This window comes from Phyllostomus hastatus, unplaced genomic scaffold (assembly GCF_019186645.2).
Source record: "Phyllostomus hastatus isolate PE091 unplaced genomic scaffold, TTU_PhHast_1.1 phas_contig_148, whole genome shotgun sequence".
Taxonomy (NCBI): Eukaryota; Metazoa; Chordata; class Mammalia; order Chiroptera; family Phyllostomidae; genus Phyllostomus; species Phyllostomus hastatus.
The window spans coordinates 8,847,758-8,875,426 of NW_025333607.1; the positions used below are offsets into that span (position 1 = coordinate 8,847,758).

Genomic DNA, 27,669 nt, shown 5'->3' on the forward strand with positions numbered 1-27,669 from the left:
TACCTCTGTGTGGACCCTATCTCCAAATAAGGTCGTATTCTGAGGGACTGGGGATTAGAACTTCATGACATGGTTTTGGGGAGACACGGTTGGGCCTGTAACAGATGCTAAGGCTGGGATGTGTCCCAGGAGGGGCTAAGCACGTCGGAGTTGCTCCCACGTGGTCAGTCTTCAGGGCAGGAGTAGATCCGAGGGCTGAGCCACCCAAAACTCCCACTCAAAAATCGCGCCTGGTATCCAACCGGGAGAGGCCCCAGCGGGACACAGTTCTCCTTGGGAGGCAACAGCTCCATGTCTGTCTTTGTTCTCTGCCCTTCATTTAACATTCATGTGCTGAGCATCTAATTAATGTCAACCAGGTCCTGTGTTAGGGGCCACGATACAGACCCAGAAACGACCATCCTTGCCTTGGGGGAGCCCAGGAGGGAATCAAAATAATTATAATACAAGGTGCACGAGATAGCACACCTGATGTGTGCAGACGATGCCATGAGAGCAAGAAATTTCTCTTTTTTCCCCTCGCAAGGTGATTTTTCATTGATGAAAACTTTACCAAAATTCTAATAGATGTTTTTCTGTTCATTTACAATAAAATGAATCTTCTAAAAATCAGTTTCTATAAACCTTTTTTGGGAATGCCTTCTATAATTAAAAATAAGGTTTTGACATCAAACTGATTGTATTAATGCCTTTTTTCCTCCCATATTTTGGAGTCGGAAGGAGAAAGAAATATCTAACTCTAGCTGGACAAGTCAAGAAGGGGGCATTTTATGGAGCAATGGGAGACTCATAGACATTTATTAATTAGGAAATTAGGGAGCCATACCCCCAAAAGGACGTGATAAAAATATGATTCGGATCTTGGAGCATGGCAGGGAGGGGCTAGGGATGAAGACAGGACAAGGGACTTGGAGGGTGGAGGAGCTGTCATTTATTAAATGCCTCTTATGAGGGGGACACTGGGCCTATTATTTACATTTTCTCACGTGGCAGCAGGATTCAAATCCACTTCACAGATGAGGAGGGTGAGACTCAAAGTGGTGAATAAAGTTGCCCATCACATGGCTAATCAAGGGTGGACCCGATCGGCCAGTTCCATAAACGATCCACAATGCCATACACGAAAAATGATTCTCCCTAAAAAAGATTTAGCTGCGTCCAGACTAACAAGGTTATTTCCTAAATTACCACCAACCTGGGTCTGGCCTAAGCTCTCAGCTGTGCTCCCCTCTTTGGTCCTGAGCTGGTTCCATGGGAGAGCGGGAGGCGTGTGAAGTGTGAACTTGACTTTGCATCACCGCAGCAGCGTCTCAGGCACCGCTGCAGGAGAGTTTGCTGAATGAGATGACCTCAGGCCTATCGACACCCTCTTCCATACGGCACCCCTGGGATACGGGAAGGAGATTCCCTTGTCTCTCCCACTTGACTCAGGTTTGTTCCTCGGGGCCTACTGCCAGGTGCCTAAGTCAGATGTGATCAGCCGACAGAAGGAACTCTTCTCCTTACCTCTCTCCTCCATCTCGCCCCTACCCCACCCCCCAAAACACTACAAGATGCTGTCCGTAGCTTCACGATAGACATAATTTTGGATGAATTTTATTCCTATACATGGGTGAGATGTCTACTACATGGTTCATATACCACGTTGGGGTCTCCTTGCACAGACCCCCTTTGCTGGTGCTGTGTTCCCCACAATGTGCTCCCAGACGCACGGCCACCCTCAGAGGCCGCGGCTCTGAGCAGAGGCCCAGTGCCAGGCGAGCAAGGGCTGGGACCTCAACCGGGGGAGCGGCTACCGCAGGCTGAGAGTTACTCTGAAGTCTGCTCATTGCTGGCATCATTTATTCGTTACAGAAACAAAAGGCTCCTCCTTTCAAGAACTAAAATCCCACCCCTACAGTTAAGGGCCAGGCATAGGAGCAAAGGCAGTACATTTTTTTCTCATCAACACTATCTCATTCAATCTTCACTGCAGCCCTCCTAGGTGATAATGTGAACTCCATTACACTGATGAGGAAATTAAGGCCCAGAAAGACTAGGTCGTTTGTCCAAGGTGGGAGTGAAAAAGCATCGGGGCGAGGTGCGAAGCCAGATCTGACTCCGGGGTCCGCATTTCACTTCTGTTCCCTGTGCCCTCTGATCCTACAGACATATGTTGTGCTAACTATGCACGTCACCGTGGACTTGAACGTCAGCCCAGGGTTGGTGCTTCAGCCACACTGGGAGCTCTGCTCCATTCACCTGCCAAACACACTCTCTAAAGGGAAAACCCACAGAAATGTGCTTCGGGGTAGCATGAGGGAGGGAGCTGAGGGGGGAGAAGGGGTGAGATTTTGAAGCCTTTGTGTGTGTGTGTGAGATTCAGCTTTTTCCTTCAATACAATAGATGAAGGCAAAACCCTGTATATCTATTGGTTCTCAAAAGGTTGAATTGTCTTCTCAGGAATTCTAGCTGCAGGCCATTTTCAAAGCTGCACAGAGAGTTCCTGTATCTGGCGTTTTCGTCCCTTCCTGAGGGCTTGGCTCCGCCTCCACATCACAGTCCATGCTTCAGTGTGTTTTCCAGCTGGGAGGGTTTTGCCAGCTCTTTTGGGGACAGCCATTTCAGCTTCCAGAACGCAGGTGTAGGCCCCATCTGCCAGAACCGTGGTGCCCCCTCAGGAACACCACGCTGATGGTGCAGGTGAACTCGCTGGGCAGGTACATGGGCCTTGATGAGCCTCCTCAGTGCCTCCGATCAACCCACCACCCCCTTGTCAGTCCTCTCTTAATGCAAACCCTCTTCCAGATGAGTTTGCCAACCTTAACTCAAATATTCTCTGGAGAATTAAACAGTAGAGAGATGACACTGTTTGGGGATTCTTCTGCAAGTCTTATGGAAATTTAATAGAGCTATAATTCTAGGCAAGGTCTAGTGTGGATTTTTCTTCATTCAGAATTCTCAGCTGGTGTCTGAGTGTTGACTTAACAGCTCTCCAGAACATGCTGCTAATTATTTAAATTATCAATGGATTTTTCCTCTTGGTGCCCTTTCGATATTTTTATACTAGACCTATGCTTCACTCTGGGGAATTGATGTTTTGCTCAAATGCTACGTGCAAAATAAACACAATTAAAAATGCATTAAAACACAGAGCCCAGGAATAGACCCACAGAAATACGGCGAATTGATGCTGACAAAGGAGCAAAGGCGATACAATGGACCAACGACAGTCTTTGCAATAAGTGCTGGTGCCAGGACAGCAGGGTCCCTACATGCAAACATGAATCTCGACACAGACCTCGCACCCGTCACAAAAATTAGGCCCATAGACCTAAATGTGAAATGCAAAAGTATAAGACTCCTAGGAGAACATGTAGGTGAAGCAGGGGTTGGTGAAGAATTATTAGATACAGCACCAAAGCACAATCCATGAAAGAAATAATCAATCAGCTGAACTTCGTTAAAACTAAAAATTTCTGCTCTGTGAAACACGCGGCCAAGAAAAGAACAAGATAAGCCACACACTGGAAGAAAATATTTGCAAAATGCATGTCTGATGAAGGACTGTTATCCCAAATTGCCAAGAACACGTAAAACTGAGCAATAAGGAAATGAAGAGCCCAATCACGAAAGGGGCCAAAGACCTTGACCGACTCCTCAGCAAAGCAGATATACGGTCATCAAACGAGTCCATGAAAAGATGCTGCACACCGTCTGTCGCCATGGAGATGCAGAGTAAAACAATACAGGACACCACGGCACACCCATTAGAACAGCCTGAGGCCAGAGCCCTGGCGACACCGTACAGGGGAGGGCGCGGAGCCACAGACATTCTCACTCATTGCTGGTGGGAATGCGAAACGGTGCAGCTGCTTCGGCACGCAGCTCGGTGGTGTGTTTCAGAACTAAACACACTCTTACCATACGATTCAGCAACCATGCTCCTCAGTATAAAACTCGCACACGATGTTTATAGCGGTTTAGTCATAAATGCCAAAACTTGAAAGCAAACAAGATGTCCCTTCAGTAGGTGAATGGATACAATATGGTAGATGCAGACAATAGAATAGTATTGAACAACGTGGAGGAAACTTAAGTGCATATTACTAAGTGAAAGAAGCCAGTCTGAAAAGCCTACACACTATATGATTCCAAATATTTGATACTTTGGAAAAGGCAGAAGTATGGAGACAGTGACAAGGTCAGCGATTGCCAGGAGCTGGGGGGAGGGAGGGGCGAACAGGAAGAGCACAGAGGGTTGTAGGGTCAGTGAAAACACTCTGCATGTCGCTATAACGACAAATGACGTCATACTCATCAAAGAATGTTGTGGTTACACATTTGCCCAAAACCGGAGAATGTACGGCACCGAGAGCGAACCCTAATGCAAGCTGTGGACTTGGGGTGATTACAATGTGTCACTGTGTAGGTTCATCAGCTGGGACAAATGTGCCCCTTTGCTGGAGGAGGCTGGGGAGGGTTAGGGTTAGGGTTAGGGGGCATGTTTGGGGGCAGAGGGCGTATGGGAAGCCTCTGTACTTTGTGCTCAGTTTTGCTGCAAACCTAACACGTCTCTAGAAAAATACAGCCTATTTTAAGAGTGCATTATAAGGGAAGAAGGGACACAGCCAGGCAGGAATATTTACTAAGGATCTCCATAGATACAGCCGAGACAGTGTTAGGGGCTTTTCATATATTATCTCATTTATTCCTTGTGTCACCGCCAAAGGGTGGGAGTGGGATAAAACCATCCCAGCTATAAATAAGGAGTCCGCAGAGAGAGGATACGTGACTCTCCACTGTCTTCTGGCTTGCGAGTGTCGGTGTTTAAATTCCAAGTAGGTTCGTCTGACTCCAAAACACTTACTCAATTCATTAAAAGCACTTTTGGCCCTGGCTGGCGTAGCTCAGTGGATTGAGCATGGGCTGCGAACCAAAGTGTCACAGGTTCGATTCCCAGTCAGGCCACATACCTGGGTTGCAGGCCACAGCCCCCAGCAACCTCACATTGATGTTTCTCTCTTTCTCTTTCTCCCTCCCTTCCCTCCCTAAAATAAATAAATAAAATCTTTAAAAAGAAAAGCACTTTTGGATACAGGCACGAGTCACTGCTGAGTATACACACAACGCCTTACTTTTAGTAAACCCTGCAGGCGAAATGTGCAGACCGGAGTCCCCACATCCGACTGTTTCCCAATGCCTGAGCCAAAAGTTCTCACTTTCGATTAAGCGATTTTGAGTTGTTTTTTTCAGTTGCTTACAAAGTAGCTGACTTCATTCTACTCTCCATAAGTTGATGAATATGAGAAAGTTCAGATGACCACCTCTTGGGGCACTGCGAGGGGCAACATGAACAAAATAATAGGCCCATATTCTAGAACAACCCACACGACACACATTTAAAAAATTCCAGTGCTCTGTTTTACTGATGCGCACCGTGACGAGTCCAAATGGAACACGGCAGGACATCTTCAAGCTGAGCCGGGAGGTCGCCACTCCCCAACGGCCGGCGACAGTGTCTCCGTTGTCCATTTTTAACTTGTTTTACGATTCTCTAACACATCACCTGTATATCATGTTGTGTGTTCACCATCCGAGGGAGGTCTACCTCTGTCACTATTTACCCCACCCCCAACCCTCTTCTACCTCCCCCACCCCCTTTCCCTCTGGTCATCGCCATACTGTTGTCTGTCTGCGAGGTTTTTATCTTTGTTTTGGATTTTTCAGAGTCTTCTGAAGGGCTGAGGAGGGCGGGGGGGTCTGGGCACCCCGATTCCAGACCCCGCTCCTTTCCCTTTACATCTGCACGTGGGAGTCCTTTTGTACCTGACGGCTCACGTCTCCTCGTTTCTAAACTGCAGGTAAGAAAAACCACCTTGCCACTGGCAACGTTGCCAGAAGAAAAAAATAAGACAAAGCACTTTACAAAGTTAAAATGGCATATTTTTTCCTCACTCGCTGAATCTGGAAAACAAATACAGTTTCCACAGTCCTTCCTGCTATCCGCATGTTTTTCCTCTCTGCTTTAACCCTGCCGTGTTATCTACTCAACATAATAACCATGTTGCTGCTTTGAGATGTACGCAGCCTGGCTTTACAGATAATTTCCATTCTGCCTGTGATGGTACCAGCCGAACGGTTACCCTGGACATACACACACAGTGGCAAAGTAGAGCAGATTTGATACGTTTGTTAGTAATTCTACCAGAAAGTGGGATTTCTGCACCTGGAGCTTTACTACCTCAATAAGAAGAGCTAACATGAATCGGGATGATCCATGTGCCGGGTGATTTGCATGTATATTTGCATAATCTTCATCCAATGGGGTAGAAGCTTACAGATGAGAAGACTGAGGTTTAGGGAGCTTCAGTAAAATGTCTAAAGTTAGACTATTAAAAAGAGGCTGGGGAGGGATAGCGGCCCAGGCAGCAGCAACTCCGACGGCCTCTGCAGTCACTCACAGCGGGCTGGCCGCGGTACTGTGAGCGGGGGGGCCGGGGGGGCGGGGGCGGCGCGGCGCTGTGCTCGCCCGAGTGCTGGGACTCACCTCTGATGGGTCAGTCACCTCCCCACCCATACAACGAGGCAAAGGGACCATAGACTTTCTGCAAAACATTCATGAAAAAACATCTCCCGTGGTCTCTGAGTAGGTGAGTCAGCTGTAGACATGTCCCTCCTGCTTCCTGACCTCCAGGGCCGCCCTGTCCCCCTCCCTGGTGGGGCCTCCAGGGTCTCTGCTTCTTCGCCACGGGGTGCGCAGCGCAGCTCCCCCACCATGAACCTGCATGGTGCCCCAGGAAGGCTCACGGCCCCACACCTACCAATGTAAGCCGCTCCGTCCGTCACCATGTACTTGTTACGGTTCAGCTTAGGAAAGGTGTGATCCCTTTGTTCTTTCGTGGCGCAGGCATTCTCTCTTTCCAGATCAAAAAATCTCTGGAAGACAAAAAATACGTAAATAAGTGAAGCAGGTGAAGAGAGAACATTTTCGGTCTCGTTGAAGAGCACAGAAACGTTTCATTATCCAAATATCAACAACAGACCTCATGTTGGGTTATTAAAACCACAATCTTGTCACTTTGCATAGAGGAAGCTATTTTCGTTCTCAAAGCTCTATAGGCAGCAGGAGAGAAAATGAGCATGCTCGACGATAATTAACATTTTAAGGTACAAAATGAACCCAAAATTTGTTCCTTCAATAGGGCAAGGGCCAGGAGGTTGTTAAGTCCTCCTTGTCTTACTCATCAGGGTGCACGGGCATTGAAGTGGGCCCGAGGGTGCTTTCTGCCAAGCGTGCCAATGACCTGAATGGGTATTCCCACGTGCCGCATCCATTAGACGCAGCGGCAGGCCCCTGTCAAGGACTAGCTGATTAACTGGGTGTTTGCAAAGGTCAAAAGAGATTTTGCCAAAGGAACAAATACTCTGCATTTAAACACCCAGGTCTAAAGCTCTTTTAATAGGCAGATAAAAATAAAATCACGACTGCAAATCATGAATCCTGAATTTCAACTATGTGACCCAAAACACAGCATTCCGGATCACCTCCTGCCGGGGATGCGGAAGTTCTGGGGGGGCAGGGGGAGGACTGACAGCAAGAGTGGGTGAGCTGGTGCCTCGGGAATCTCTCAGAAATGGAAATGCTTGGATGAGCCTTCAGTGGCGGCTGAGCTCACAGGAAGAGCCACCGAAGACCAGGGCTCAAGGCTCTGGCACACTGGGAAACATTGCACCTTTTCAGAACCACACGGAACCTTCCTGGAACGCCTTCTAGTGGTGGCGGGGCCATGTGTGTTTGAGAGAAAAACAGAATGATACCTAGGAATGGAAATGTCATTTACAGCTTTAAAACTTAGGTGTTCCCATTGGGTGTGAGGAAATGACGACCTGTCTTCCCCTTCCCCGGGGTGAAAAAGGGGCTGATGACCTAGATGATCACTAGGGTCTTCTCCAGCCCTGCTAATTTTGTTCTGATTTTTTACAGAACCTTAAAATCATGGTGCACAGGCCAAAATCTACCACCTAAGAATGGGGTATTGCTCCTCATTGGGGAACCTTCTTCCAGGGCCATATTGTCATGGTTACAGCTGCCGGGGTCACCTTACTTCCTCGGTGCCTGTCTTCTGCAAAATCTGCGTCATTGGAGGGTTCACACAGAGTCTTGGGGACTCTCCAACCTGGTTTACTACCCCGTGAATGCGCTCAAGTCAAAGGTGAGGCCGTGTCGGCATTGAGGCTTCCCACCACTCCGTGACAGCTGGCAGTGACCTTGCTCGGACACTCTGTCCCAACACGTGCCTGCACACACACCTTTTTCCCTTTGAGGAAGCTATTGTAGCATTGAGAGAGATTCAAAAGAGAACAAAATATACATCCTAATTTAAGTCAGGGACAACATCACAGCTTGCAGCTTTACCGAGAGCCCATTTGCTCTAGAAAGTCAAAAACGGTCCAAAAGAGGGGAAACAGCTTTATCTGGGAGACAAACATGACAGTAGAAATTATATTGTATTCCCCGACAAAATGTCAGGCACTGAATATGCTGTGACAGCAAAGACATTTTAAAAGTGATCTGTGAGTGAATTAAAAAATGAAAACCCAGCTCACGTGGACACCTTGGTGAGCTGCAATGTCTTCCCATGAGCCCCCTCGTGGGTAAGACCCACTAAGTGAGGGGTGGGTGCCTCCTCCTCAAAGGACACGGGTGCTCTGCCCTGACCCCAGCCCATCTGCTTCGTCAGTGCCCCCCGACTCCTGCAGCCACGCCTCACGCAAAGTTCCGATACCCACCCTGCTTAGAAAAGCTCCTCACCCATCCGTGCCCTAGATGTGGGGGCCGCAAGCTCCTTCTCTACCTCGTCTTTGTGGGATGCTTAGAAGGGCATGGCCTGGCTTCAGCAGAGCTTGGGGTCTCTGTTTTGTAAAATGTCCAACAGTGAGCTGCGGACATGTGGTTTGCTCAAACGATACGGCCGTCAGCATTGGACGGATGAAACCGGCTAAGCTCTGTGGAGGTTAAAGTGGTGGATCCCACTTTCCTGGTCATTTATTACGAGTGTTATAGGAGAGCCCTTGACCTTTCACACCAGAGGTTCGAGCGGACAGGGCCTCAGTGGCAGGTAGGGGTCAGGAAGTGGGAGTGTTGACGGTCCCTGTCCTGTCCTGGTTGTGTGGGAAGAAAGTAACTTCAATCTGGATTTGGAGGTTTAGGGGTTGCTGTCGTTGTTGTTAGTTTCTGTGTCACTGGGACAGGAGGCATCACGCCCAGACTGGCTGTCGAGGAGGCCACACCCCTGGGGAGCTACACAGGGAGCATGAGGGGCCCACCAGCTTCCATGTGGGAAAAGTGTAAAACGGGCACTGGGTGCCCCAACTTTCAGACCGTGACCACTTACAAAGCTGTCCCTTTGTGTCCTTGGGAATACAGCCACCTTTCTGACCACACTCCCAGGCCTCCCTCACAGTCGTGTGCGGCTGGCTGGGTCATACTTGGGCGGAGGATGGAGTCTATGGGCACGTTCACCCCCTAACGCATACAGGCCTGCAGTCTCTCTCTCCTTCCGGTTAGCTCTGTGACATTGAGGCTCAGGAATCTTGGAAGCCGTGTGTCAGAGCTGACAGAAGAGCCCCTGTCATCCTGGGCCCCTAAGGGGAGGGCCTGGCACAGTAGGCTCTCAAGGCACACACTTGTTGAATGGCTGCAGTCGAGTCTGGGCTAAAAGATTAGCGGGCGTGGGTCAGCTGGAGCATGGAGAAGAAGGGTGTTGCAGGAAGAGGGAACAGCATGTGGGGAGGAAGGGAATGCCCATGTGAGGACCAGAGGAGGGTCCAAGTTGCGCCAGAGACTCAGCATGTCCAGAGTATAACAATTTCCAGTCTTGCCTCCTTCGGGGCAGGGAGCGTTGGGTTAGCATGAGGCCCAAGAGACCTGGAGCGAGGGCAGGAAGCCAGACTAAGGGGACTCCAAGGCTGGGCGAGTCTGCGCTGGTGCGAGGCCCAGTGCTCTGTTGGGCATGTCTTACCCAGAAGACTAGCGGGTGAAGGAGGCCGTTCACAGGAAATGGAAAGGGCACAACAGGAAGTGTGTGCAAGGGGGGCTAGACTCTTGAGTGTGCCAGGAAAGTTGCGTTCTAGTCTCCTTTTGGGGGCTGTGACTGTTTTGAGAAATTGCCTACCCTACCTTTTCCAGAGTCTTTCACTATCAAAGACTGTTATTCTAGTTCTTATTGAGAGTGTATATGTATGTGTGTGCTTATAGCTTTCACAGGTGTGCAAAGGGAAGAAACTAGTTTTCATGAATAACCAAGTCAACACAGTACTTACAACTTTCAGGCTGCAGTTGGCTATTTCAGTGCAAATAGCTTTAAGAGACGAAATGAAGTTAAATGTAAGGGGATCGGTTTCCTTCCAGAAGCTTATGAGGAGTCGAACTTTAACGCTTCGCAAAACTAACGCTTCTCTTATTTTCCCATCCAAGTCTGGCCAGTAAGTCCTGTGGAAATAATATTCACATGGATAAAAATAAAGAAAGCAAGTCAGTTTTGGAAAGTAAATGAACTAGACTTTCGAGAACACTGATGTGAATCTGATCATTACTTTGTCCTGCGATATGTACATGACCTTGTAGGATACGTTGAAAAAATGCAAGCCTGTTGGGTTAGGGCACCGAGGGACGATATAGACCTGTCCCTGGACAAAAGAGTCCCCCCACAAGGCTTTGGGCTACGTGGGCAGAGGGCACAGATAGACTGACCACTGCCGTGTGCCACCCTCTCTGCACCTCCAAACCTACCTTTGTGCCAAGAATCGACTTCCCGACAGAGCTCGTGAGGAGCCGTGAGTGACTGCTCTCTCCCCAAACCCTGCTCAACCCGCCCTTCTCTTGCTAACTGTCCCCAGCATGAGCTTCTGCTCTATGCGTCTTTAGAGCTAAAGTAAAAAAAAATGTTTCCAGGATGATTTAAAGACAGGTAACCAGCCTGACTTTAAAAGTATTTTTTATTCATAGAATTTAATTATAACCTGGATGTTTGAACTACTTCTTAGGTCTCTGATGACTTTTCATTTTGAATGCTGGAGGCATTAGAAGTTTTGAAATACCAAAGTATGATGAAAATGCTCATGGACTAAGAGCTGAAATGGTCGATTAATAATGAAAATGCAAAATTTCAGGTTACGTTCTCAGTTCTTTAACATTCTTTTAGTTTTCTCTAACTTTTATATTTCCAAAATATTTTATAATCACTAATCCTTCTCCTTGGCCATGAAGGGATCTTAATTTTGTTTGTGGAACTTTGTGGAATGAAGATTTTGTCAGTCATGAGGAATCATCATCCAACCCTAACCAAACCTTGACAATGTTCTTCTGAATGATAAAATCAGGTGAAACCTATCTGTTATGTTTCAAAATCTTCCCCAAGTGAAGCTGAAGTACAGAACTAAATCTAAAACCAAGTAAACAATGAATTAAAAAATACTAAAACAGGCCCTGGCTGGCGTAGCTCAGTGGATTGAGCACGGGCTGCGAACCAAAGTGTCGCAGGTTCAATTCCCAGTCAGGGTACATGTCTGGGTTGCAGGCCATGACCCCCAGTAACCACACATTGATGTTTCTCTCTCTCTCTCTCCCTCCCTTCCTTCTCTAAAAATAAATAAATAAAATCTTAAAAAAAACATTAAAACATGAAAAAGAGGGTTTAAAAAGATGTGAAAAAAAAACCATGAATGTTCAAAAGATACCCAATATTTAAAAGTAGATGTGTTTTAATAATGTGCACTTTAAAATGCTTTTCAACGGTCATTAGGAATAATCCCTTTCTGGGGAAATACGCCTTTTGTAATCCTATAGTCATTAGCACAAATAAGCTGCATATTATGCATATGTGCAGTTGGAAACGTGGAAAATACTCAAGCCATGTAGGGCACTCTTAATCACCTAACCTCAATAAATGGTTATTTTGAAATTGCAATTTTCCAAATTAAAAAAGGTCTCAGGTTGTACTCCCAGAAATGTGTACTTGGAACACTTTTCCTGGATTGAGTGTATTATTCAAAAACATCCCAAGGCACCCGAATCTCTGCATTCCCAGCAAGAAAGCCAGAGTGAGAAATATTGGGGGCGCAGCCACGAATTCCCGCACTCAGTGGTGTAGGAGCGTGCAGTCTGCCCCTAGGTTTATCCAGTGTATTTCCACACTGAAACAATGAGGAATCGTTGAAAAACCTCTCCACTTTTAAGATGCTCCCTTCCTCATGCAGAGGGATGGATTGACAGACAACATACGTATTTTAAGTTTCCTTGCCCTTTAAGTGGAAAGGTATTATGACAGTTCAGCGTTTGATGAAGACTGACATGCATACAACAGGGTGGGACGCCCTTTAAGGAAACTCTTGCCAGACCTATTCCATTGTAGTAAGTCATTTAGGCACATCCCAACTAATATTCTTCAATTTTTTTTAAAAAATGCTATTTTATTTCCCACTTATTTTAGTTTTCAAATAATTTTCAAGTTGAAAACAACCCGCTCTTCATTCTGAAGTTGTTCTTATGCCTCTAATGTAAACTACTGTGGTACTTGTGTAGGGTGAGACCCTGAGTCCTCACAATGGACTGAGGGAAGGGATGCATCCTGGGTAACCTGCACATGCACACTCAGCCGATTTGAATGATGAGCAAGCCAACATCATCTGATAGCATTGCAGCGTCCGGGCTGGTTTCTCCAGAAGTCCCCTGTTTAGTGTCTGGCCCTGGGGACAGGTTCTAAGTCAAGGTCACGCACGCCCTGACCTTTTGGTGCTTGTGCTGGAGATAGGCAGGTAGTCCGTGACGGCGATGTACACGTATTGCTTGGCGTCGTCTATCACGCTGTAGATGGCGTCGATGTCAAAGCTTCTGTTTTTAGGACAAAAGAGTTTGGGAGAATTCTGTGAAGACACAAAAACCAAACTTTTAGAGTATTAACTTTTGTCATCTGGGAGTTTCTCTTTTTGTTGTTGTTTTTTTAAAAAGTCTGTTTTAATGGATCTTGACTTTCACTAAATGTTTGTAAACCTATTTTCCAGTTCTCTATGAGAAAAGACACATGTGTTTTCAATCTAATCAGAGTTGAGGTGTGTAGAGGTTGGAGTGTGGCAGAATCGGTCTCAAATCTGTCCTTTAAGTCTATTTTGGGGGGAATTCTTGCTTTCCATACACACATCTCTGATTTTTGGAGAAATGCCCCAACTCTGCACTTATGTGACCCTGGAGTTCATAGCTGTAAATTTCCTCAGGCATTACCATATAATACATATAGCGAGCACTTTACCCTAGAAGTTGTTTCATCGGAAAGGTAATGTGGCCATAAAAACATTCAGTACAATCTAAAAAGCTTGTTTCCTTCCGCCTAATCTTTCATTAGGTCAGGAAGAGGAGTGTTGGTAGTTGAGAAAGGATCATCAATAATTCCAGAGGAAAACCTGAGAGATCTATTAAGATGCCCAAATTCGTCAGGAGAGACAGTGGAAAAGAAGATACTCTGAAAGACTTGAAAACAAAATGAAAAAGAGGCAAATTATACTTGAGGTATATTTTACTCTTGTTCAAAGTAGTTTTTCCATCTTTAAAAAAGCGAATGGTGTTTTTAGACCAAGTTGCTATAGAAAGGGAAAGATGTACTTTGAGTGTCTCATTGTTTTTCTACTGAAAATGGTGTTTCTGTAGCCTGTGTCTTCCTCTGACAAGCAATAGGCTGTGGCGAGTGCTAAGTGCAAAAAATGTAAGAGGCGCCTAACATCTAAAGGCCCAATAAACAGCTTCCGGAACTGCCCGGAAAGCCCGTACTGGGCCGCTCATCAAATGCTCCCCTGCGATGGCGGTGAGGGTTCCTCTTCAGATGCTGGGGGCCAACAGCCACACGGTGCTGGCGGGGACCCCATCCCAGCTCGGACAGAGGGAAGATGGAGCTGTTGGCCTGGTGTCCGGACGAGGAGGACAGGGGGAAGAAAGGAGAGGGCTGAGGGTCACACACCCTCCCGGTGTCCTTGCCCAGAGAGCCACCTTGACAGGTGAGTATCAGAATGGGATTCTGATCATTTACGATATTTTTCTTTTGGAATGAAGATGAGCTCCAAAGTTTAAAAAAGAATAAAAAATAAGCAATCCTCCACCCCAAGAAACAACAAGAAAATAAAAAATAAAAACCAACCAAACAGAAACCAATGCTGGGTCCACACTCTCCCCAGCACAGACACAGATACTCCATCTGTCACCAAGACAGAAGGCCGGTGTTCCTATAGTGTCTCCTGCATTGTCCCCCCTGCTCCTGATGGCCGGTTCCCTCATTTGGGCACCAGTGCTGCTCGTGGGGGCTCCTGCATGTCCCCCTAACTCACTTTCTGGTTTCTATGATGTGGAAAAACAAACACGTGTCACTCTCAGGGCTCCTGGTCCCTGAGCCCAGTCTGGTCTCGTTGGCAGGGACGTATCCACAGCCTCGTCTCTTTCTCTGCCTCCCTCCTTAGCCGGCTACCACGCCATCTGCACCCCAAGTGGAAAGAACTGCCACCCCACAGCCGTCTCCCACCTCGTCTGGCTCTGCGTCTCTGCACCAGTAGCCCTCTGGCTGATGTGCTTCTGTATTTTTGCCTATGAGACTCCTGTACATTCTCTGAGTTCCTGTTCAAATGCTATCTCCCCCATGAAACTTTCTTACACCCCCACCCAGGGGCCATGTCTCCCTCTGCTTTCCTTCCATCATAGGATGCTCTTGTTAAACTGTTCAGCATATTCCAACTTATAAACTTGCCCTTGCCTCATCTCCCTGCCTAGACTGTTCCTAGCTTGATTTTAGGGATTTTGTCTTACTCATTTTTACCTCTATTCATAAATTAAGCAATCACGCTATTTTATTCCCTCAGCCTGCTGGCTCTGCCTGGAATGTCCATCAGGTTAGCGTGTGGAAGAAGAGGATGTAAACTCTGGAGGGGATCCTAAAGCATCCCTGAAAGGTGTCCAAATGCCCAATTTCTGTTTCAGCTAGGAATTTCCTGAGCTCCTTGCACATCCCAGAAGGCGGGTTTGTTTTCCAGGAGGAACTCACTCAGGTACAGAGTGGCTGGTCTCTACATTTGCTATTGCCTTGCCGAGGTAGCCATGTTTCATCATCATGGTCAGAAACCAAACGCTGATGCTGCAGCACGGCCCCATGAGAAAGAACCTGGCGTTTGCCCCTCTTTTCAGCATTACTGATGCTCTTGAGAGCATCAGCCAGGACCTCCACGTGCACCATTATGTTGGCACGGAAAGATGGTGGAAAAGCGTGCTTTCATTGTAACAGGCTAAAAGGACACAAATCACTCTTCAATGAAATGCCCTTCAGTGATGTAAAAGTCGTTGGCACAAAAGCACTGATATCAATCAATGGAGAAACAGCCACGTTAAAACTTAGAAGTTTCTCTAAGCATCAGATCTACTCAGGAGCTGGATGCAACTCAAAACTCCCAGGTCTCACCCAAGGTGCCATGATTGGGTCCTGGGTAAGGACGGGGAGGCTGTAAGTCTGTGTTTTAAACGGGGTCCCCAGCTGGTTCTGGAACACTTTAAAGTCTGACGACAGGGCTGTAGGCCACAGCCAGTAACACGGTGGAGATAGCTGGGGCCTGTAGGCAGCAGGGCGGTGAGTGGGTGGAGGGGTGGCAGGCGAGGTGGGCGAAGGTGGGTGGGGTGGTGGTTTTTCAGGGAGGTCAGAGGCCTGAGACCTTTGCTAGGGGTCTTCCCCTCTGGGTGGGTCTCTTGCCCTCCAGCTTCCAGTAAGTATTGTACAATAGCTCCGCTTTCGTCTGCTTTACACACTGGGGCTTTCTCAGATTCGTTCCATCAGAGGGTCCGATTGCTAAAAACAAGTCTGGGCATCAGTGATGCAGGGCATCAAAGAGAGGAACTGGTGTGGAAGCCCTGGGAGCTGGTGGCTCTCCATCCTGGGTCTCCCTTCAGGGACAGTGGTGAGGGTCAAGTCAGTTAGTGCAAAGTATCTGGAATGGTTATTAAATATTTATTATTGTCATCATCACAGGATGGTCAACATCACCGAGATAGCATGCGACTGAGCATAAGAGCAGACACACGGGAACTCTTCAAGGAATGCAGCACAACGGATCTGCCGAGTTCATTTTTGCCCAGCATAAGGTCACACTCAAATATTCCAACTTAATACAGGGCCCGTGGAGGGGGAGAGGCGGGGGAGAAGGGGGGCAACTCACCGACACAAACGCTTGAGATTTGGTTTCGTTCAACTGAAGCTGCAGTTTCTTTTCATTGTCATAGACTCCGTAGAGCCGCTTGGACCAGGTCTGAGGTACTCTGCTCTTGAATTTTAATGAACTATATAACGCGAATATCCTTTGTAAGTCTAGGACCAGGCAGCTGCAGTTGTAGAAGATGACACCGAGTTCTTTCATCTGTGAAATTAAAATCGGAAGCATCAATGCCACGTGCGTCTGATGGCGTTAGATTCCGAGAAAAAAAATGCACAAGAATAAAGTAGTAGTGAGGCTTTTTTTTGTACTCTTATACAGAAGTATGTCACAATGTGGTATAAGAAAATGACACCTCATAAAGACAGTTAAAATGTAAAATTTTGCTTTCCTTTTGCAGTTGGGCTCTTACAAGTAATTTTCCCACATTCACGTACACTTTTCACATCAGCTCTTCAGACTCGTTTCCTTAACACTAATTTCTGGTGTGAATACTTAAATCATTAGGCATACAAAGGCTGACTTTTAACTGCAGCACAACCCAGTGATTTAGATCACGGAGTCTGGAGTCAGACTGGTTGGGATGAAGTTCCAGCTCCACGACGTTCTAGCTGTGTAACTTTGGACAAGAAACTTAAGTCTCTGGGCTTCATTTTCTTCTTCCACAAAACAGACGTGATAGTATCTATTCTGAAGAGTTGCTATAATTCTCCAGGCCTGCATGTAGAGGGCTGAGAAGAGTGCCCATCTTACAGTATTCACTAAAAAGTATTGCAATTAATATTCCTACCAATGCTGCCCAAGCCTCAAGAGGAACAGACCTGGAACCATACAAAAAAGGGACCATTGCCCTGGCTGGCGTAGCTCAGTGGATTGAGCACGGGCTGCGAACCAAAGCATCGCAGGTTCGATTCCCAGTCAGGGCACATGCTTGGGTTGCAGGCCACGGCCCCCAGCAACCGCACATTGATGTTTCTCTCTCTCTCTTTCTCCCTCCCTTCCCTCTCTAAAATCTTTAAAAAAAAAGGGACCATAGAGCTTATTTTGCCCACCTCCTAAGATTCACAATCAAGAAAAATAAAGGTCTCACAGACAAGAAAAATACTAGAGATCTAGTGAGCAGTAGATGACGAATTTGAGTGCAGGTTTTCTTACCTTGACCAAATACACCCAGGATCACAGCAGCCCTGGCTTCATTTGGGTCCAGTGCTGCCTTGTAAAAATTACACATGACTTCTGCTTCCGTCAATAAAAGTGACAAAGCGAAGTTTTGGTCATGAGAGGACAGTGCAAATACACATGGTTTATGATCTGAACACCCAGTAAGGGCTCTGGTAGGGATGCCTTCACCCTTTAGGGAGCTGGGGTTCACCGATGCTAAACTCCCCTCCTATCTCGTCCTCCAGCCCCCTACTCGAGACTCTGCTCAGGATTGCAGGAGAGGTCACCCACCGTGTGACCTTGGCCCCTAAGCCTCCCCAGTAGTGTGTCATGGAGATCTTCCACATTCATCTGTACCCGTCTGGTGTCCTCTTATCAGCTCCGTACTAACAGCAGAATAGATAGTCACAGCAAGTTACCTGACCTGCCCATGGACTTGTCCCTATTTTATTTCCTAACTCGAAAATAAAGCAATGAGCATCCTTGTGCATATGTCTTTGTGCACCTGGCAAGTAATTCTTTGCTCGAGATTCCTAGACTTGGATGGACAAACACACCCAGGACAATCAGAGGTTAAGGAAGCGGGAGAAGGCAGAGCATGTCAGGCACAGCAGGCGTGTGCTAAGGCACTGAGGCTGACGGGGATGCGATCGGAGCTGAGCAGGACAGGGGTGCAAGCGTATGAATATGGGGGGGCTAGACCAAGGCCCACCTTCCCTCTGCCTTCTGAGGATGTTTCTTACTACACCCTTGCCCTAAAGGGTTAAAGAGTCATTCAAATCAAGGAACAGATGTGGCGGGAGTCTTTATCCATGAACAATATTACTTTAACAGATTCCGGACACTCTGTCACAAGTGTGAGGACATAGAATTCATTCTTTAGAACCCATTCGTGGCTAGTTGAGTGGTCACAGCAGTCAGGCTATCTTAGATGTATGATTCAGAACATTCCCACTTGCTTCTCCAGGTCTGTTTTTACTGCTCATGAACTTGAACCTTTAGCAGGTGATGGCAGGGAGGTGTAAGCAGAGCACAGCAGCTGCGCACAAACAGTGATGCTCAAACAGTGACGTGTCACTCTACGCAGCCAGAGCAGTGCATGTATATGCAGGCGTTACGGGGAAAGAATAGGAAGAGGTGAGATCACAGGGTGCCTTAAATGGCTGGCGAGGGGTCCCCACGGGGCAGGAGAGTAACCAGAGGTTTGGGGCAGTGTAGTGTCAAGAGCAGAATGATTGTGCCACCTTTAAACTTCCTCTCTGGATCTGCAGAGTGTTCGTGAAAAGGCTCCACGGGAAGGGAGGCCCCGTGGAAGGAACAGCGACCCTCCTCCTACCTCCTCCATGTTTCCACAGGCCCTTCCACCAAACGAGGGTGCTGGAGCCGGAAGCCTGGAAAGCGCTGACTAGAGGTGTTTGTAGCATGGATGTGACACCTGAACACAATCTGACTTCTGACACAGGAGTGCGACGCGGAGGACGAGAGGCTGCCCTTGAAACAGAGTGGGCTTAGGTCCTATCAGGCTTGGGTTCTCACTGAGGTCAGTGGCCAATGTTGTTCTTAAGATTCAATGCAATTCTGCGCACAGAAGATGCCAGGATACTTGGTTGGATTTCCTTGAGAAATCCAGGGAGATGAAAACAGAAGTTTCATGAAAGCAAAATGAGATCAAATCGTTGTTAAGAGTTTGGGCTTTGAGACCAGATAGAGTTGTATTAACATTCCGCATCTTCAGCTCATGGGCTGTATGAGTTTGGACAAGTGCCTCACCTTATTTACACCACTAAGAGAGAGACAGGTAGTCCCTATTGTCCAGAAGCTGGCATGCGACCGTCAGCTTGGCCATGACATTTCCAGGAACAGGCCTGGCATTGCGGCTGAGCCCAGGCGATCTGTTAAACATAAGCCATTTCCAGGACGCGGACATCAGACGGGGCCACCCGTGACCGTCCGGGGTGGATCAAAACAAAAACAAGACCGCTCCGTGCAAGGCGAACCCGGACAAAACGTGAGCATCGTCCGAGCCCCAGAAGTGAGCAGACAGCCCCAGCATGGCTGGTGTGAGGGCTGCTTTGCTACCGAGTACAGCCTCAGCATCACTTCGTTCCCCTCCCACGTAAAACAGGCTGGTGAAGATCCCTAGTCACAGAGCTGCTCCTCCTTCCCGATAGCACCCAACCCCGCGCAAAGCTCTGCCCCCTTAAACCCTCCGCCCCAGTACCTAGCACGAGCCCAGTTCCCACGGCAAGTCCTTTGTAAGTCCCGCCCACGGCGGCTTGCCGGAATGGCAACCTTTCCTTCCGCGTGCTTCCTGCGTTTTGCTGGGGGGCAGTGACACCACCCTGTGCCCCCAGCACCTACGCGGCGGTGTTGTGAGGACAACAAGCCAGTGCAGCAGAGAACAGTGACCCGCACTCCGTATGCTGTTGCTCTCTGCTAAGTCTCACTGTAGGGGGCAGGACCGGGTAGGTATTCAATACTGTGGTTGGGGCAGGAAGTTCCCAGGCGGCAGAGCAGGGGTGTGTAGGGGGAAGGAGCGAATGAAGGCAACAAAGGCCTAAAGAAGGGCTGCGCTTTGGGAGGCAGCTTTGCCCATTAAGAGTCCAGGGCGCAAGGATGCCCCTAGACAGTCAGTGTTGCTCTGTCTTCCGGTCTCTGTTGTGCATCTTGTTTGGGAATGTCTACCTTCACACATTTGAATCTGGAAATCTGGTGAACCAATTCCTTAAGAGCAAATGGAAAAACTGGAAGCATAAAATAAAAAGTCTTATTTAACGGCACCATGATTACAAGTGAGTGATGTTTGTCCCTGATGCACGATCGGATCTTCATCTGAAGCATATTTACGAACATCGCAGAATCTATCATCCCCGGGACCTTCCTCCTGCACCATTTGCCACCATCAGGATGCCAGGGGTCACTGTCGGTGCCACCGGTATTGCTGACAATCCCATCCTGAGCAAAGGCTTAGCCTTCCCTTCCCTCGGTTGTGTAAGCTGCTTTCTGCAGGCCTGGCGGCATTCTGTTCGGTGACTTCATGCAGCGGTAGAAGCTGAAGGCGACGGAAGAAGCCACGCCTGGCCCTCTGGAGATGTAAGGACAATGACACCGCCTACGAGCATCCTCCTCTCAACCTCACAATGACTCATGCCCATTTCTAATTATTCCTGCCTGGTTCAGGCTGGTGTTGACCGAAGATGAGAAAAAGGCACTGGCCTCATTTTGCAGATTTTTTCAGCCAGAACAAAAGAATTCAGGACTAGTATAGGAACAAACCTTCTTAAAATGCTGGTAGTGGGAAAAATGACACAGATTTGGGATTCTGAAGGGCTTCTACATCTGTATTTCCCAAGGAACAAAAAGCTAAATCGATCGACTGATGCATGAGCTGAGTCACTGTTAAAGTTGCCTGATCAATAGTACAGAACTTACCTGCCAGGATCAGCCCTCTGCCTGCTGGTGGGTCCCTGAGCACAGCCCGGCCACACACCAGCAGTATGCCAGCCATACATCAGCAACATGTCAGCCACACGCCAGTCACATGTCAGCATCACACCAGCCTCATGTCAGCAACACACCAGCCATACGCCAGCCACATGCCCACCGAGCATGCTGACGGGTTCTCTTGGCTTTTAGGCTCAATCACACGGTTGACTGAGTGGTTCAACTGTTTGAATACAATAATCTTGAAAAGGCTGGAGTTTCGCCAGCTGATGATTCTTTGGAAGGGAATTATTCTTAGGAAAACACTGATGGTCTTTTTGACAAAATGGATGTAGCATTAGTGATCACTAAGAGAGGCTTAGGACCTCAAACACCTGCGTGCCCTGCCAAGAGGCTGTTCTAAGAGTGATGACTTTAATAAAGTCGAGTTACATCAATGGTTCCATTCTGTCCCTTGCACTTGGACATAAAGGGAGACCTTGTGGAATATGTGGGTTTAATACGATCATCCTACTGCATAGGGAGAAATAACCACAGGTACTGATTCAATATAGCGCTGACCGTGCACCAGGTACTGTCCTAAACGCTTTACAACTCTGCAGTTATTTGAACCTCACAACAACCCATTTTACAGGGAAGGAAACTGAGGTGCAGAGAGATCAACAGACTGGCTCAAATGTCCAGCCAGAGAGCAGGGAGGCTGCGAGTATGATACAGACTGGCTTAGTATTTCATTTTCAGGAAGAATTATTTATAAAGTGGAACACCCACAAAATCACAGCATCCTGTGGGCAAGAGGCAAGTCCTACTGTCTGTGTGTGTGTCCTCTTCCACACTGCCCTGGAATTCCTATTTACGTTAGTGGTCCCGGGATTCAAAGCAGAACGACAGGAGAGGCATCAGCACTGTTCTTCGCTGTAACGCACAATGACTAATACTAATTAGCCTAACCACAGCTCAATTTATCATTTACAAATGTCCGGTGTGCTGTTTTCATCATTTTATAAAAATGCGAACAAGCATGTCTTTGATTTTCTTGACAGAGACAAAAGAACCCTCAAATGTGATCAACTAACGTGGTTCCAGTTGGTTGCTGATTTATATTCTGAGTTACTGCAGGAAATGTAATTACTAGGAGCTGTAACTTGATTTTGCTTCTGCCCTCCAGGTGAAATTTTTTGTTCCTGGGAACAGAAAGGAAGAATTGAATCTCAGCTCAGAGGCTGCCTGTAGCTCAGGGATGTCCTCTCCGGCCCCTTTCCTGCCACAGCGGGTGGTCCGTACCCCTTAACTTCTTGCTGTCTTTGGGAGATAGGAACAGTAACGCGTGCCAGAAGGAACAAGAGAGAGAAGAATAGAAGAACCTTGGAGAACAGCTAGTTCAACTTTATTTCGAAATCGAGCAAACGGAGGACCCCAAAGGGAAAGTGACTTGGAAGATCACAGAATAATGTCCTTAAGTTCCGGTCCTGGACCCCTTTGCCCAATAAAGCGGGGCCTTATTGATCAAGTCACCCCACACAGGGGGGTCATTTGTAGGATGAAAGAGGGGTGTTGTTATTTTCCCGTCCTTCATGCGCCACTTCCTGACGGGGACGTGTTCTGAGAAACGCTTTGTTCAGTAATTCTACTGTTGAGCGAACATCAGAGAGTGCGTCGCCCAGGCGGCCCAGCCTCCCACACACCTAGGCTCGAAGGGTAGTCTACTGCTCCGAGGCTACAAGCCTATCCAGCATGTTACTGCACAAAACAACATGAGATTAAACCAAGCACACGACGAAATGAAGTAATCCAGGGAGGGGGTACACACGAGATGTATGAGGCTGCTGCTTCAGAGCAAACTTTTTTTATAAGTAGAAAGAATATACTCTAATGATAAAACATAGAGTACATGCATAAACCAGAAACAGTCGTTTATTGTCATTATTGGGTATTATGTACTGGGCATGGCTGTCTGTGCTGTACTTTTGTAGGTCTGGCGGAGTGTTAGGTTTGTTTGCACCAGCGTCAGCACACACATGTGAGGCATTAGTTGCATTACCACCTTACAAATGGCTGCGATGTCACTAGGCGGTAGGAAATTTTCTGCTCAAGAGATCTCAAGACAGTAGAGATTACACATTTCTAGCAAGGCCTATTAGAAATATATTTGAGGCCTTGATAATCTCTCAGTCCAGGTGAAGAACACTCAGGTACAACCACGGGGCAAGTCAGAGCTGCCACACGCGGGGACAGAGAGAGTCCCACTCAGGTTCACGCCCTGGGCTTGCAAACAGAACGTCTCAAGGCAGGAGACACAGCTGCTCAGCCCTGGCGTGGAGCAAATACCACCATCTCCTGTATCTTTCACAGACTGTTTCTGGCCTAGCTGGCAAGAAATAATTATTTGGCATCATTTAAAAAATATATACAAGATGAATTCAATCACAAAGATGGGGCAACATTAATTCCACTAACAAGCTGGGATTGGAAGTTCAATTCTCCTCTGAGTCTTACCCCAAATTAAATTTCCAATTAAAATTCCCAAAGGCTGACATCACTGATGAAAGGGCAGGGAACACAGAAGTGGGGCCCTTTGTTTGCCACTAATAGGAAGGAGCGCTTCTTTCTGCTCTGAACATACCGGAGGCTTTGGGCCGAGTGTCGTCACTGCTGAAGTGCTTTTTCATTGTTCCACTCCCTCAATTGTTTTCCCTTGGCAGGGCACTCATTTATTAGTTTAAAAGCTGCTGTGCAATGACTTCAGCCATTACCTGGGAAGCAGGTCAATATGATTTCCGTCACTGTGTAACTGAGAGAGCTAAAGCGCAGAGAAAATTGTCTAGCGGTAAATTCTCAGGAATCTAATATGTGTTTACTTCTCAGGCTGCTGTGTTTTTTTTTCTCACTCCTGTAGGCAATTTTAATGTAGTAAAAGAATTGCCCAAAGAGGAGACCCCAGCGATGAATGATAATGGAAAGTTCCTCTGAATATTTCTAATAAACATTTCATTTCCAGCTTCTCTTTCGGGCTCAAGGCTGTGGTACTAAGAAGCTATGAGGAGCCCTGCTCCGCCTCGCTTAAAATAATAAACCTGTCAACATAGGTTCTGCTCAATTAGAAAGAATAAGCAGCTTAAGTCATACCGCAATCACGAAGCACATGCTTTATTTTTAGGTTATAAATATTTGCAGGGAGGAGATGCGAGCTGGCAGCAAAAGGATCCTCCAGCCTGGCAAGATGAAGAGGGGTATCCGAGTCTCCCATTTTTGTTCTGACCACAAAAGAAGAAAGAGTAATACATGAAAAAAAAATCATGTTACCAATAATCAACATCATCCTTCCAAAAAATAGTCGTCAGAGACCCTGCAGCTTTCCGACCCAGTCCATCCTCATCTTTGTGTCTCCTGATCTTCATCAGATGGTTCTACATGCCATAAACACCTTAGGACTATAAAAATAATGAAAGAATCCATGGAAACATAAACAAAGAGAAGGAGAGAAGGAACTATTTTCCTTAATTATTGTCATTGAGAGAGCAAAGATTCTGTGGGGATTTGTTAAAAAAATTCAATTAGAATTCAAAGAACCAAAATATGGACATCAAGGGGAAGGATGCTTGATCAACAAATCAGAAAAGTAAGGGAATTCTTTCTCATAAATTTGAACTTAGACAGTGACTTCACTTACTCCTTAAGTACATTATATAAAACCTGCTCCTGTTCTTTCTCTTTCCCAGAATTTTTCCTGCCTTTTTGTGTCTCAATACTTGGGCTGGGCTAAATGTGCATTCCCAACCACCCAGAAGAAGGAGGAGAGGAAGGAAAAGGTGAAAGAAAATGAAGAGAAAAAGAGGGAGAGAAAAGAATTTGTAGAAGAGAAGATGAGTAAAGAGGAGGAGGAACAGGGAGAGAGGAAGGACAGCAGAGAACAGCTGCCTTCATCTCAGAAAATAAATAGGATCTTTTACTTCTTTTGGGAACCTGCTAAAGAATAATGCATGTATATATATATGCATTATACTTATTATTATATATGCATTATTATATATTATATATACACATATATAATATTTTCTAGTAATTGTAAATAAGCCTCCAGGTATCTATTGATAATTTCATCATTCAATTCCTGATGATGGCAAAGTTTTAGGCTTTTTAGGGAGTGAATTTAGAAAATCCTATACATGCAAGGGATAAATAATTTTCTGTAAAAGCCATTACCTTTCTTTAAGAAAAGAGGTATTTGGGTAAAGAAGGTAAAACCCTCAATACCCATATGTTGGTTATGCATTTGAAAGTAACAAAATGAAATTCATGCAATTTGTGTGCACTTTTGGAAAGTACAGAAAAATCACCTCTTATTCTTGGAAATCAAATTTCCTTCAACCCCAGTGATATAAACAGCCCAAGTGAATGTGTGGGAAGTAGTGTTAAGTCTAATTTTGTACGTGAAAAAATGTCTGTAGTTTACTGCAAGCGAAACTGTGTCTACCCCTGGAAAGTTCTATCAAGTTTATCCGGTGAGTCGCCCAATGTTTTAGAAAGGTAACAAGGCTCTCCAGCATCGTCCGTGAGGCGCATCTACTCCACAGACGCGCTGACATCTTGCTGACATAGACGTGAGTCATGCCAATGACCCTATTTCCGTTGCAAATGGAATTCAAGGCCACAGAAAGACACTAGAAGGTAAGGGTGTTTTAGAAACGGCTTTCTGGAGAACTCAACTTCACATGCAGTTGTCTGCTTTTATATGGAAGCAATATCAAGCATTCAGTGAGCTAGTTAATCTCCTTGACAGATGTGATGAGTTTATATGGATGTGGCGGAAATGGTACCGCCTCTACATTCCTTCCGTCTCCTCTTTCGCAGCCTTCTCGTTACTTCTGGGAAGCCCTGCCTACGTTATCTCTGGTCTCTGGTTTCTCCTGCAACTCATCATACAGCTGCTTAGTGCTTCTGTGCTTGGGTTACACATGATTAATTTGAAGTACTTGGATGTTGACTTGTACATCTTTGAAGGCACTTTTCTGTTATGGATTTCATGCTGCTCTGACTAAAATGCAAATTCTTTCTATGTTCTTCCACAGACCAAATGCCTGTGTTTTGGTTTCTTTTTAAAAATATTTTACGTATTTATTTTTTAGAGAGGGCAAAGGGGGGAGAAAGAGAGGGAGAGAAGCATCAGTGTATGTTTGCCTCATGCACACTCCCCACTGGGGACCTGGCCTGCAACACAGGCATGTGCCCTGACTGGGAATCGAACCAGCAACCCTTTCATTCACAGACTGGTGCTCAATCCACTGAGCCACACCAGCCAGGGCCAAATATCTGTCTTCTCACCTGCCAGTATCAACCTACAAAGACTTTTCCCTCAGGAGGAGGAGAAACCCTGTGGGGTATATACTTGGGGCTGGAGGATTTTCCCAGTGGAAATAACTCCTCGTCACCTCCTCCTTTGTTTCTTTAAAATTTTTCCTATATTTTTAATGAGAGAGAGAGAGAGAGAGAGAGAGAGAGAGAGAGAGAGAGAGAGAGAGAGAGAGAGAGATGTGCTGTTCCACTAATTCCCTGGCTGCTTCTTGTAAGAGCCCGGATCGGGGATCCAACCCACACCTGGGCATATCAGGACAATGCCTTAACCACTGAGCTCCCCAGCCAGAGTCTTCCTTCTCTTTCATTCTTCTCTTTACTTATATGCCTTTCACACATACAAAACGTTTGTTTTTGAGAGGGAGCAAGAACAGGCCTCGGTATTTTACTTACACAACGGAGAACAGAGTGACGGCAGGCTGCACCGGTGTTTATTTCTGTAGCCGTGTTTCTAGGACAAGCAGCTTTCACTGTTGGGAGGTTCCAGTGCCCTTTCGTAAGAGGCATGTTCTCCAGGACAAGGAGTTGCTTTTATTTATGGAAAATTAATTGAAGCCTTTTCGCATTCTTAGTCTGATACAAAGGTGTGTGTGGCCTTAAGGAAAACAAATGCCCAGCAACCAGCTGGAGATGAAATATGGACGAAGCCAAAAAAGCGTGTTTCATCTTTACCACGGTAAACACTCGGAAGCCACGAGAAGCCCTCATGTCCTTACCTGAGTGATGTGTGTAATTAAGGAAAAACCATACGCTCAAGCTATTCTAAAGCCCACTTGCCTGTGTTCACGCACATGTGCACACGCTCCCACACGCAGGCGCTGACGGGAACTGAACACCACCAGGCTTTTCTCCTGGGCACAGAGCAGCATTAAACCCACACTTCTCCAAAGAGGACGTGCCGATGGCCAACAGACATATGAAAAGATGCTTAAGGGCACTAATCATCAGAGACATTTGAATTTAAACCACGGTGGAAGGTCACCTCACACCTGTCAGAATGGCCATCATCAATAAACCAACAAATAACAAGCGCTGGAGAGAATGTGGAGAAAAGGGAACTCTCGTGCACTGTTGGTGGGAATGCAGACTGGTGCAGCCACGGTGGAAAACATTATGGAGACCCCTCAAAAAATTAAAAATGGAGCCACCTTATCACCCAGCAATTTCACTTCTTGGCATGTATCCAGAGAAATCCAAAACACTAATTCAAAAAGACACGTGCACCCCTAGGTTCACTGCAGCTTCACAGACAGCATCCAAGATCTGAAAGCAAACCAAGTGCCAATCAACAGACGAGTGGATAAAAACACGGTGGCACATATATGCAATGGAATACTACTTGGCCACAAAAAAGGAATGAAAGGTTACCATGTGTAACAACAGGAATGGACCTAGAGGGTATTGTGCTAAGTGAAATAGGTCAGACAGAAAAAGACAAACACTGTATGATTTCATTTACATGTAGAATCTAAAGAGCAAAATAAATGAATAAAACA

General features: G+C 46.7%; 1 protein-coding gene across 2 annotated transcripts in view; it reads right to left on the reverse strand.

Annotated features, from left to right (window-relative positions):
- The window catches only part of PLD5 (phospholipase D family member 5), a 213,332-nt gene that overhangs the window by 2,413 nt on the left and 183,250 nt on the right, over positions 1-27,669 (reverse strand). For both annotated transcript variants that reach the window (XM_045816494.1, XM_045816504.1), the window contains exons 6-9: positions 16,223-16,420; positions 12,771-12,907; positions 10,307-10,475; positions 6,805-6,919 (exon numbers count right to left, since the gene is read on the reverse strand). In XM_045816494.1, coding sequence (XP_045672450.1) covers positions 6,805-6,919; positions 10,307-10,475; positions 12,771-12,907; positions 16,223-16,420 — 619 coding nt within the window. The remainder of the gene's footprint in view (positions 1-6,804; positions 6,920-10,306; positions 10,476-12,770; positions 12,908-16,222; positions 16,421-27,669) is intronic.